General features: G+C 39.4%; 1 protein-coding gene across 8 annotated transcripts in view; it reads right to left on the bottom strand.

Moving 5' to 3' along the window:
• Window positions 1–14069, bottom strand: part of LOC146000476 (uncharacterized) — a 234248-nt gene that overhangs the window by 173377 nt on the left and 46802 nt on the right. For all 8 annotated transcript variants that reach the window (XM_083138146.1, XM_083138147.1, XM_083138151.1 and 5 more), the window contains exon 4: window positions 3885–4004. In XM_083138146.1, coding sequence (XP_082994272.1) covers window positions 3885–4004 — 120 coding nt within the window. The remainder of the gene's footprint in view (window positions 1–3884; window positions 4005–14069) is intronic.

Below are 14069 nucleotides of genomic sequence, written 5' to 3'. Positions count from 1 at the left end.
CTTGACTAATAATCTATGAATGAAGTAATAGCACAAAGTGCAAAATGGAGATCTAAATCTGAAATTTGAATGCAATCACATTGCCTAACATCAACATACAGGTTGAGTTTACTGCAAAAAACTGAACCCACTGTACAGCTTCAAAGGTAAAGTTACCGGGTGTTTGCAAATGATGAAAACCAAATTAACTTTAATTGTTGAAGTTGATTTTGATGCAATTCCTTAGCGAGATTGGGATCCTAAACCTTTTCGTTTCAAGGTGCACTTAGTGTTTCAAGATATTTTTCCCAGTGCCCAAGTGGTTAGGTTGCTTGCCTTAAGTTAAAAATAAACATTTTAAATTCAGAAACATTTTGTGTAAAAAGTACGAAATAAGCACATATTTCAGTGAAAATACTGGAACATTTCTCTGTGCCCCTGTGAGCCACCCACAGTAGCCCAGGGCACACACTTTGGAAACCACTGGTTTAAGGTATGATTGAAATGTAACTTTGAAAATAAACAATTTTCTGCAATGAGGAAATAACTTCTGTCATCTATTAAACTTTGTTGGCTTTGCTTGGCCCTTTCAAGTACCAATAATGAATTTCCTCCCGTATTTTCTCCTAAATTAAATCGCCGAACTGCAGCATTGCAATTTGATCAATCTCAGCCTGAAGTATAAAGCTCCAACCTTCTCTCCATTGGCAGCAATGTTGAAAAACACAAGTAATAAAAATTAATCTCTATGAATTACTGCTTCCACTTATGGCTTTCATACACGGATATTTTTTATATTTAATTGAGGTATAATTTGGCAACCAAATTTTCAACTTTGATGACCAGGTTTAATGCATTTGAACTCAAATAATACCTGAATGTCAAGGCCCACTTTCAAACAGCATTATCTACATTTTACTTTGCCTTGTTAATAAAAAAAATAATTTATTAATTAAATGGTATCCTCTCCCTCCCTTTATAAACAATAGGAAATCACGAATAGCACAGCGGTTCAACCAAGGGGTCCAAGGTCTGATTCTCACTGTAGGTCAAATCTAAATTTCTTTACGTGAGCATAAAAGTACTTTAAATAAACTTCAATTTTGTTCCACATGTAATCCAAAGCACTACAAATTTAAACTAGCATTTGTTGCTAATTTCTAGTGGTTCTATGGTGCAGGATTTTTTTTATGCCATAAAATTTCACATCACAATGCATGCACAAAGTAACATCTAGGGTACAATGGCTCTCAACTTTACCATTATATTCCCCACTGCAATAACAGAATTACATTTGAATTAATGGTATTGAAACTTACCCCAAACAAAGACAGTATTTTCCTCCCTGTTTTGCAGGACACTCATATCTCTATCATTGGAAAACTATGTAGCAGAGTTGGATATTTTCAAATTTACAATTAAACTGAACATATTTATATTCCGGCATAAAAAATATACAGTGTGGCCAGGAAGTCCCTTTACACTGCATTTTACATGGTTGCACAAAATGTACGTCATGAATCATAAATGGGGCATTTTGAGGTGCAACTGGCACCACTGACTACCCTGGTGGGGGGAAAAAAGTGTCCAAGATGGCGGACACAAGTGTTCACTGTGAAAGAACATGTGGTGGTTTGTGTGTGGGTGAAGTAAAATTTGTGTGGGTATTAATATGTCTGCCAAATTTACAATTCATGATGGGTTAAGACAGGCAGATGCATTATCTCCATTGCTCTTAAATTTTGCCTTAAAATATGCTGTTAGGAAGGACTAAAATTAATGGTCTGACAACTGTTAGGATATGCAGATGATGTAGACTTAATGGGGTATGATTTAAATACAATTAAGAATAATGGTAAAATATTTTTAAAAGCAGCTAAAGAGATAGGTTTTGGAAGTTAGCAAAGAGAAAACTAAATATATGTTTATAGGCCAAAACAAAGTGTTAGGCAATAACCAAAATATGATTATTGATAACACGTTTGAATCAGTTTCCATTCAAGTATTTAGGAATAACACTAGCAAATGAAAATTATATTAAAGAGGAAATAAAAAACAGACAATTTAGGAAATGCATGTTACTTTTCTCTTCATAAACTTATATCTTCTCGTATATCTAGAAACTAAAAGTTCAATTATACAAAAACAGTAATTTTGCTTGCAGTATTATATGGATGCAAAATGTGGTCCCTTACATTGAAAGAGAAACATAAATTAAGAGTACTTGAAAATAAAATCCCTAGAAATATATTTGGATCTAACAGGGATGAGCTGACAGGTGAGTGGAGACTGTTACATAATTTAGAACTACATAATATGTATTGGGGCATTCCAGGTTTACGTGTGAGGCATTTTGCACAAAAAAATTTAACATTCCAGACATGAGATTGGATTAAAATATTCGTAAAGAAGTGATTTCATAGAATTATGAAGTACATTGTGGTGTCTAACAAATGAAAAAAAAATGAGTATGATGGCATAAGCTGAACAAAGCATTAACAAAACTGTGTTACATGTGAGACACTGAAAATTTGGCAAATTTTGACTTCATTTGTCTGAGAAACACATAGGCTGCAGATGCTGGTAACTTTTATTGGTGAAATGTGCAAATTATATGCATTCACAAATATCTAAACCTTAATGCAATTAAAACAATAATAATTTCAATGTTACTTCATTTTGTTATTTACATGGAGTAGGACCACTTTCCGTGAATGCCCCTATTCACGTTCAGATATCACTAGAATAATTAAATCGAGAAGACTTAGGTGGGCAGGGCAAGGAAACAAGAGTTTACAGGATTATTTATTATTTACCTGATGGTAAGAGACATGTAGGAAGGCTAAGACAAAGATGGAGGGATAATGCTGAGATGGACCTAAATGAAACCTGTAAGAATGGAAAAGACAGGAAGGTTTGTGTTCCTACAGCCATAAACCTTCGGGTATAAGAGGGTTAGATAGATAGTTAGTTGGTCTACACACCAGATCACCGGAAAAACAATGGAAGACATCATGAATGATGTATTGCAGTTCACACAATCGGAATATCTGGGCGAAAGAAAACCCTTTATTTTTTTAGGAAATTTAGGACAATCCACCTCATGTTACGGTTTGGGTAGGGATGACAGAACACATGCTTGGTCTTAATTTTTTCGATGGCTCTCTCAATCAGCACAGATATCTAAGAATGATCACCGAGTGGTTGCTTCCACAATTGATGACAAAATGATTTGCAGACAAAGTTTGGTTTCAACACGACGGCGCACCACCACATTTCACTTTTATCATCCCCAGACGTCTGGACAAAATTTTCGCAAATCGCTGGATTGGATGTGGGTCAGCAGAATGTCTGGCCCTAGCCCTGATATCAGCACATATGACAATGCACTTTTAGGACTTGTGAAAGAAAATGTGTGGAAACGCCGATGCTCCAGCGAGCAGCTGAAAAACAGTCTCCACAGTGTTTCAAAATATCTCATGATATATGCTGTTGTGGATGAATGTATATGGGCATTTTGGTACCCATAGGAGGCAAGCATTGTGTACACAACCACATAAATCAAATTCAGTGTAAAAGGACTATCCGGCCACCATGTAGATATGTCAAGCTATTTCCAGTTGTGTTTTGTGAAAACGGCTAGTTTTGCATAAACTGTAAAACAAAAGCTTTGATGTGTCCAATTTTAGGCTTTAATATTGTCTTTCTAAATTCTATTTCCTCCCTTGACCAAGAAGCTGAATCTTAAAGGCACATGCATTTTCGTGTTACAAAACCACTTGTGCGAACAACTGCACATGCATTTAGTGCATTCGTGCGGATTTGATAAAACTGCTGATTATATGAAATTGGCATATGTTGAGAACCACCACCCTAGAAAAAGTGCAAAAGATATCTGCACCTACCTTTCTGCAGGGAGAGCTTGGTCGACATCCACAAAAGCAAACTGATGACTTCTTTCTGATGCTGGGTCTCCTCCCACTGGAAAATACGGTGCACTTCTTTCTCCATAAAACTGGCCATATCTGGAACAAAAATTACCATGTTTAATGTAAGCAAACCCATGCAACCAACAAAATTAACAATGTAACCTTAACTAGATCAAGTCACAGCACATACCTCACGATTGAGTACAAACTGAAGTAAGGTACGAGTAGTAACTTCTGTCTACGTAAGGGTTACAAGATAGATAGCATGACAGGTGAAATAACTTTAGTGTAATACTAAACAAACTTAAAAGAACTGGAATGGTGTTTACAAGTGATACACTAGCCCTGCAAGCCCTAATAGCAACTTGCATCAAATGGAGGGAAGATAAACAACAGAAAATAGAGGCTGATATTGTTATTAGGAGACCTAGGAATTTAGAGATGTGTGTATTTTAATCCTTTACAAGAAATGAAAAATAGTTTTAAGATTTTCACAACTCATAAAATTAGACCTATAGATCTCTCGGTACCCTAAAATGATAATTAGTACCTATTTTTCCTTTATCTTAGTCTAAGATTCATTATACTGATACTTTTAACATTTTTTACAATCTATTGTTCTCCACGTAGCTATTAATTGGTAGAATATGGCTATAATTTGTACAATACATAGTAATGCGTGTTTCCCCTCCTCTCCCATACACAGTGCAGTAGTCACGAACCACTGAAGCTGCTTTTCATGTATTTGCAACTCTCACAATTTGGTAATGACGCATGAGAAATTAACACTTCATATATTTGAAAGTTCTTCGATTAAGCAGTGGAGTTGACACACACACATTACCTACATTGGTAAAAAATCTTATTTTTTTGATTAGGGAATAAACTATGTGGTTGTATAATAAATACACGTGAACAAGTTACTAACATTTTCTGCCTCAACGAGTTTCCAAGCAGATGGTGGCAGAGGCCACCAATATTAATAGACCCTTTAAAAGTTTCGCTGGAAAAGTTAGTAACTTGTTGTTAGTAACAACCTTCACTTTGTGTGCATACAAACAAAGATGTTTATGCAGCTAATTGTGAACTGTTGAGCATGGGGTGTTCAGCTCTCGTTATGCTATGCGAACTGACTTTTACGGGCCTCTCTCGAAGGCCTTCCTGATCACCTCTACCGTTTCATCAGACGTGTGTTTTCTGCCAGAACCTGTCTATTAGTACTCCCAATGGCTGGGAACTCGTCATGCCAAACCTAAATTGTCTTTACATCTGATGAAACATCACAAGGTGCTACATAAACATCTCCGTTTGCATGCATACAAAGTGAAGGTTGTTCAGGCACTGCAGCCACAAGACAGACCATAACAGGCACTGCAGCCACAAGACAGACCATAACAGGCACTGCAGCCACAAGACAGACCATAACTAGAACAATTTGCTATTGAAATATTGGATCGAATCGAGCAAAATCCAGCCTACCCAAATCCCATAATAATCAAAAAGACGCCAGAAAAAGCAAAAAGGTGAATGTGTAGTGTGCACTGACGAAAGACAGAATTGTTTTAACAGTTTTTCATAGAGCAAACAGTAACCAGGAACTGTATTTGGACATGCTTGAGCAATTTCCTGTCCCTCAGCTCCTTTCTCTGCAGGCGAATGTGATCTTCCAGCAGGATGATGCACAACCACACTGGAGTTTGGATGTTACGAGTTTCTGGACAGAACGTTCCAAATGCGATGGATAGGCCACAATGGAACAATCAGGTGGCTACTGCCATCTCCGGACATAACCCCTCTGGATTTCTTCTTGTGGGGTTACATAAAACACAGTTTACACTTTACCTGTGTGTGACCTTCGTATCTCCGCAGGAGAATTGAAAATGCCATCAACTCCATCACCACTGACAGGCTAGTGCACATTGAGATTTGAGTATTGGCAAGACATTTTCGAGGGTTACAAAAGGAGCCCACGTAGAAGTGCACTATAAAAAATTTAAAAAACCAAAAACAACTTCGAGTTGCTTTATACATAATGCCGCAAACAGCAAGGCTCTAATGTCGAAGAGTCTCCTCACAATGGACATTTCCACTTTGACATGAAAAAAGTTTTAAATCCATTCATTTTACAGATAATGACACAATCATGAGATATGCAAAATATCTCCGCGATATTTGTTTCGGTTCTCGAGAAACACGCCTTCAAACACCGCTGGAATTCACCTACTACGTCACGCATTTGAAAACGTCCTCTGACGTCATCACTTAGAAATGCGTGCAGGCAGAGCTTCTGCTCGTCCCGTCAACTAATCATGAGCCGCGGAAGCGACAGCAAAGTCACTTGTTACTGTGTAAAACAAGTATCTTACAACTCCCAGTGCAAACATCTGTGCTCCATTTCTTGGAGATGAATAAGCAGTATTTACTATAATTCAGCCACTTGGTAGAGGGTTTTCCCATTAGGGTGACAAAGCAAAACTTGTAACAGTCAATGGCTGAACACGTGAACAGCCTTGTTCATTGCGAATACATAGGTTGGTTCTGACTGGCAAGAACGTAATGTTATAGGAATGCCTTTTCTGGAATTACAATTATTTTCGTCATAATATATTCTTCACAAATTTTAAGATAATACTTTTAGAACACACTGGTTTACATGCCAATTTCTGCAATATAAGAGGTGATACGGTATAAAAAAGTACGGTGAGTTCTTAAATTTCCTGCAGTAAATGACAGTTTTCTTCAGTTAATACATATATTGCAAATTCTTGTATTTAGCCTACTTTTACGTCGCTTTTCTGTTCACTTTGTTTAACCGCAACGATGAGAATGCATGGTTAATTTATTATGTATCATCTCTAACATCACATTTCTTCCCACTTTTGGCTAATCGCTACAATGAAGATGAATAACTACAAGCAGTATTCGAAGTCGGGGTGCAGGAGTACACCCCGCCCACACACACACACACACACTACCACCACCACCAACAAGCACAATCTAAGTATCACCCAACCTGCCATGATAAGAGACGAACTTTTTCTTCTGTCCCATCTCATTTCGATAACATTCACTTGTCACATCTCCTTTTATGAGACGAGACGGAACATGCCTCATCTTGTGAGCAACACTAACATTAAAAATAGAATCATACCCCTAGCTGTCCCCAAAGTCTCGAGCAAACATCCTCCCATGTAACAATTTCCAGTTCAATGAAATGTCACTCACAAGGAAACAGTCATGTCCAGGTCGAGAGTCAAACCTGGAACATGCGACTTCCTCAGATAAATCATGAATTTTGTGTATAATAATTACAACTCCAGTTCATTCCTGGTAATTCTGAATCTGCGGTGTGGTTTGCATATATAAGCAGAATAATATTCAGTTTTCGAGGGCGAGACGAGAACGAGAATTGCCCTCCCAAACAGAGGTAAAAAAAAAAAAAGTGTTCCCCTGTGCTTAGCACCACGCCATGAAGGCGTATAGGGGGTGTGGGGGTAACGCCCCACACTTTCTTGATCCGGTCGTGAGTGGGGGTGATGGGATCAGCATCACGCCCCTGACCGCCTTTACCCCCCAGGGTTTCCCCCAGGTACCCATGTTATTCGACGCTGGGTAGGCGCCGGGGCCGCTTCCACCGTTAGAAAAGTTCCCGGATTTGAACCGGCCGGGGATCGAACCCGGGACCTTTAGCATGGTAGTCAGACGCGTTACCGACTGAGCCACCGCGGCCCTCAAACAGAGACGGATGTTTAAAAATTGAGACAAGACTGTCAATGAGACATTTACAAATGAACACGAGACAGACATTTACAACTCGCAACGAGAACGAGACCAAGGCTGCCATGTCTCGTCTCGATAGGATCCTTAGTGGTGAAGTTGTGAACCAACCAATTAATGCGTTCAGGGTAACGAGATGAGGTGGCTTTTTTCGCAGTACAAAATTCAAAATAATTATATCGTACCATTTCAGTATGGGATATTGTTATACACATGGGCGTGTATATATAGTTCACGGGGAGGGGGGGGCGATGGATCAACTTTTGGTATGATTAGGGTTGCTTTATCCAGGACATTGCTGGCCGGAAGCTTGTTGGGGAGCATGGGGGGAGGGGATGTTGGACCCGACAAAGTTGTAGGTTTGTAGTCACGAAGTCACGCTGCTTAGTATTGATACTTTTCTGTTCATCTCGTGTCACGTTTTTAAGAAACAAATTTCTTTAATATGATTCGAGAGGGAAAAAATAAATGATTTGACAGTCTCAGTGCAGTTTCTTATCGCAGAAATTCCGAAACTATCAGGAAATTGCAGATATTGGTCTGCAGTCCCATCTGGTGTGTGGAATTACGAAATTTCCTTCCCATCCGTATCCCGTCCTATACGTCTCTAATTTAAGAGAATGAAATAAGTCCGAAGGAATTTTTTATGAACAAGCGGATAGAACAAGGAAACTGGTAATTTTAGTGAACCAAAAAAAGAGGGGGGTTGGACCCGTTGAATCCCCCCTTAAATACGCCCATGGATATACACATTATTTCCTTGTAATAATTATACATAAACTAAGTATAGATGTGTACTGTGCAACTAATGTAATCTTCTCAGTGTATTTTCTCTTATCTGCACAAAAATATTTGATCATAATTTGCGCAACAGAAATGGAACAGAAACTGAAATTACTTTATGGAAAAGGAAGTTAAATAGGCTTTATAAATAAAGTGAAGAATGTGAAAATTCTTATTTTGCACTACATAGGTTACGGTAAATATCAATAAATATAAGTTTAAAAAATATTTTTGAGTGTCTGGTCAGCAATATTTTTCGCATGGCCTGAGAACACACATGCAGCTGAACCCTTTCATTTATCTTGCACGTGAACAGCACAGATATTTCATAGAAGAATGATCATTACAAAGCATAGCTTTCCTTTTCACTATCGCTCCTTCTTCCATTATTTAAATCGGTACAGATTTGTAAAACTGCTGCACGTGTTCGCTCACCATGGGCTACCCATCCGGAAATGGACGCTCGAAGCAGACGACAAACAAGCTCTCCCTAAGGAGTGACGTAGTAACATGGCGGCGCCGTGTTTTCAGCGCAACGCTAGCCTCGCCTCGCAACTTAGGAAGTCTCGTTTCTGCCTTAAACTGGATGCAGAGAAACGCGAGAACTTGCAGGAGTCATTTTTCCAGGGTGTAGTTTTTAAAATTGTTGTAAAAAAAATTGATTGGAAATGTCCATTGTAATTTAAAATTAGAGATGTCTCAGGTGGACACCCTGTACATTATTTAAATGTGAAGGATATAAAGAAAGGAAAGATCCAAAGAGTGATTAACAAAAGAATTCGGTAGACAGTTTCTACTACTTTTGTATCATGAATTACAATCAGATGTGTTTTTTGTTTCAAATACAACAACAATTTAATACTGTATACATCTCAATGACTCCTTTTTTCAGAAACTATGTTGACTTGTTTGTAAACTGTATTTATCTTAAAATGTTACAAGGTAAATTTATAATTACCTAGTCATATCATAAATTCTGTTACAAAGTTTAGACAGGGATGGCAACACTGGTTGGTAAGGTAACCCCGCAATATTGGATCAAACAACAACCAGTATCATTGTGTATTTGACTGTGGTAGCAGAAAGGTGAATTTCACTGCTCGTCGAATGGAGTGGGGTGTACACGAGAACGAAGTGGTAATAATTGCACTGCACAAAGTTGACAAATCACCATCCGACCATCAACAGATACTGTGACACAGGGACAATTGAGGGCCGCCCCAGGAAAGATAGACTTTGCAGCGTGAGGAGCCAGAAGCTCGTGAAAGCAGTGGCGGTGCGGATCCGACGAAATCCTGCCAGGAAACAAGCAGTGATGGCTCGATATGCTGAAATTTTCGAAAATGTCGATGTCGCATGTGCTTCAAAGTAACCTTGGACTGCGCTTATCGGCGAAGTACTCGTCACTTCCTCACTCCACAGCTTAAGGTCTAGAGGAAGCAGAAAACAAAGACTCCTTCAGTGTTACGCAAATTGTGGCCACACGAGGATCCTTTTCACGAACGAAAAAATCTTCACGATTGAAGAGTATTACAATCATCAAAATGACTGTTTATGCCTCAACATCCCAGGAAGCTTGTGAAAACACGCCACGGATCCTGAGAGGCCATCATCCCACCCCAGTGATGGTTTGGTGGGGAGTTTCGTACGATGGCACAACTGACCTCCACTTCTGTGAACATGGTGTGTGAAAACATCTGCAAAAGTGTACCAAGTGACAGTGTTGGAGCCACTTGTGAAATCGTTGACCTGCACCAAGTTCAACAATGAGCTGTGGTGCTTCCAGCAGGACTCAGCACCGGCCCACAAGGCAAAGACCACACAGGAGTGACTTCAGAGGAATGTGCCTGATTTCATTGCTCTGGCTGATTGGCCCTCCAGCAGCACCGACCTCAGCCCATTGGACTACAGGTTGTGGTCGGTTTTGGAGGGCATGGTCTGTAGGAAGAGGCATCCAGACCTTGCGAGCCTCGAGCATTCTCTTGTGAAGGTAGTGGCGGACTTTCCCGTCGAGACCGTGCATGCTGCGATCGATGACTGACCTCAGAGACTTAGGGGCCTGTGTGAAGGCCAGAGGTGGCCATTTTGAACAGTGATTGGTGCTCTGTGTTGGTAAGACCTGTACCTTTGTAACACTCAAATATTAATACATTAGCTTGCTCACTGTACCTGTACTTCATTATTAACTTTGTAACCGAATTTATGATATGACTAGGTATAATACCCAAAATAGGGGTTCAGTTTATCTAAAGACTTCTAACAAACACTTCATAATCTTACAAAATAGAAAATACCATTGTTTAGTTCAAGAATTATTAAGAATTTCAATTCGCAGTTATTCTCATAAAATGTTTTGTAGGTTTTTTTGCAAAACTTCTATCTTATATTTCAAAAATAGATTTATTATGAAAGTTTGGAACATTTCTGAGAAAACCGGACGTTGATAGGGGATACCATTCCAGAGATATACCAAATCAAAAAATATCCAATATGGCAGCCATTAGATCGCAGATATCGATTCGCTACTCAATTGAATATATATTTAAGGCGAGGAGATACAATTACGCACCAATTGTGCATTTATTTCAGTATCGGCCGAATGGGCCTTGAATAAAGTGCCTTCTAGGGTAATGTTAGTTGTGAAAGGGGTGGGGCACTGCTATTATCGTTAACACTAAATTGATGACAATTTATTCTTAGTTTTCAACATCTAGATCCGGCGGCATCGCCCATCTCAATAATCCACCGATGGTGGTATGAAATCAAAAGTAAAGAATTCCCTGACGACAATATTATGTCAATTTCACGTCTAACATTGCGCTATAAAGAATAGCTAGGGAGATAAGAGAGAGTGGGGTGACGCAGCCAATATAACAATATCACGTCACATGCAAATGTACGATAGGTCACACTAAAAGTTTTTAGACACGCGCAAGTAAAACACTGGAGACCAAAAGTATGAATGCTATAATTTTTCAAAGTATTCTCCATGACAGTTGATACACTTGTTCATCTGCTCAAACCAAGTGTGAAAGCACATCTGCAGGCACCTCTTGAATGCACTGAACGAAGGCGGTGACTGCCTCCTCGGGAGTAGGAAATGAAGAACCTCGTAATGTATCCTTGATTTTAGGGAACAGGAAGAAATCACAAGGGGCGAGGTCGGAACTGTAAGGAGGATGAGTCATTTCTTCGATGTTGGAAGCTTTGAAGAATTCAATTGTTCGTACTGCTGTATGGCTGCGCGCATTGTCTTGATGCACAATAATACGACTTCGTGGGCATTTTTCACGAACTTTCCGTACGATCTCCGGTAAACAAACCGTAGTGTACCATTCAGCATTAACGGTCCGACGTCCCTGTAGCGGCACTGTTGCAATATGGCCCGTCCGACTGAAGGAAGTGGCAACCATTTGTTTGCCAACACTTCGTCCCTTCCTGACATTTGTTGGTGGGTCTTCATCCGGGAAGATCCACTGCGTCGACTGTCGTTTGCTCGGGTTCATAACAGTACACCCAAGTTTCGTCACCTGTTACGATGTCATACACTGCATTTGATTGTCCTTGGTTAAATTTGTCCAGCATTTTCATGCACCATGTGACCCGTGCCGTTTTTGCTCCTGAGTAAGATGGTGTGGGATCCATCTGGCACAGAGCTTCCTGACACCAAGGCGGTCATGCAGGATCGTTTGAACCTGATTCATACCAATACCCAGTGTTGCACTAATAACTGCATATGTCACCTGGTTATCCTCCTCTATCATGCGATGCACTCTGTCGACGTTTTCTTGAGAAGTTGCTGTCACAGGACGACCATCACGTAATTCATCACTGAGTTTCTGACGTCCACGTCGAAATTCTAAAAACCAATTGAACACAGTCGCACGGCATGGGGCTTCCTCCTGAAATGCATTTCGGAGCCTTTCATAACATTGCTGCTGCGTTAAACCTGCTCGAAAATCGTAAAAAATCATTGCTCTGAAGTGCTCCCGTGTTAAATCCATTTTACTGTACACACACGACAATAATTGACTAATTTCTGGCACACAACAATTAACAACTATAAATTCTGCAGCATTATCACACTTCACAGACTACTAACTTCAACATATCCTAGAGACAATGTATTGCTGCAATCAGTGTTGCCGCATCTAAAAACTTTTAGTGTCACCCACGTACAATTATGATGAAAGGTGGTCTATGTGGGTCGGAACCAGAGAAGGCATCATACTGCGGCACAGGAGGTGGGCATCCCAGTTCACAGCCAAACGAGTGCACGAAAAATTGATTGATTTAGTTTATTTTACTTCGCGTTTTGTGCCTCTTGGCTAATTTGTGAAGATGGGATGAGTGATGAAATGGATGAATGGACATTCGCAAACAACCAAGCCCAAGAGGGATTCAAACCCGGGACACTTGGCATCCCAGCACGATGTGCTAACCACTCGGCCCCCGGGTCCGGCTAGAGTGCACAAAAGAGACAGATCTGGCTACAAGGGAGCTAAGTTGGCACACTGCCATGAACGGAAGGGCTTGGGAAGACTCCCGTGGAAATTGTATCGCATGCCCTTAAGGATAGAAGAATTAATCCTACCATATTATCTTGCATTTATCCAATGATTCAGGACTTTGCTCCAGGCCTGTGATAAAGATGGCCTTGTTTGGAACTATCTTCCATTTTGGGACACATTTTATAGTGTTACTTTTCATTCAAATGCATTAAGTCTTATATTGTTGTAAAGGTTACGAATTGGGCTACCACTTTGATCTGAAACATTTTCCTTTCATTTAATTTATTCAAAGTTACAAGGCAAATACTTCAAAAAGTGCTGGAAGAATTACATATTTTAAGGATTATTTTTTTAAATTAAGGTAACAAAAACTAAATAATCTTTCTCGTAGTCCATCTAATGAGGATCAAGACTAAAAAAAGATTTTTTTTTCTCTACAACCATTGGTTACTGAGATATAGGTCATTAACTGGAAAGTCCACCATATTGGACGCAATCTTGAATTACTCACATTGCTCAAGATTGACAGTGACATCAATCGGACTGATATGTATATAACACATAAGCTTTCAAACTCAGTCAAAACATTGATAAATACATGAAAAAGAGGTTATGCAACTTTTAGGCATGTGGCACCCGGACTATGAATCTTCATGTGGTTTGCTTTTGATGTTGCCTAGATATTATCTATAATTTCGGGGCCCATGCAAGTCTAGCACAACCTTATAATGTACCTCTATTTATTTCACTCATAGGAAAGAAAACAAAACTGATTTCATCTCTCTACGACAATTAGTTCTCAAGATACTTCTTTTTGTACTTTGTGCTAAGTTTGAAAACCGCACACTTGAGGTGGTCTTCCAACGAGTTTACCCTCACGCGAGGTTCCGCCATGCAGAGGATAATTAGGAAAAATCACTGTAACAGTCACTTTAATCATTCAATTTTTACATAAAATTACAAATATTAGAATTAAAATATGTATGTGAATGATTTTCAAATGTTCAGACACACACACAAATGTGCACAAGAGAGAAAAGAAAAAAATATTTGGGGGCAAACTCAACAAAGGTGATAGATACATTTTATT

Source organism: Lepisma saccharinum, chromosome 16 (assembly GCF_977018435.1).
Source record: "Lepisma saccharinum chromosome 16, izLepSacc3.1, whole genome shotgun sequence".
NCBI lineage: Eukaryota > Metazoa > Arthropoda > Insecta > Zygentoma > Lepismatidae > Lepisma > Lepisma saccharinum.
The sequence above is the reverse complement of the archived record's forward strand: the minus strand, read 5'-3'. Positions and strand labels throughout refer to the sequence as shown.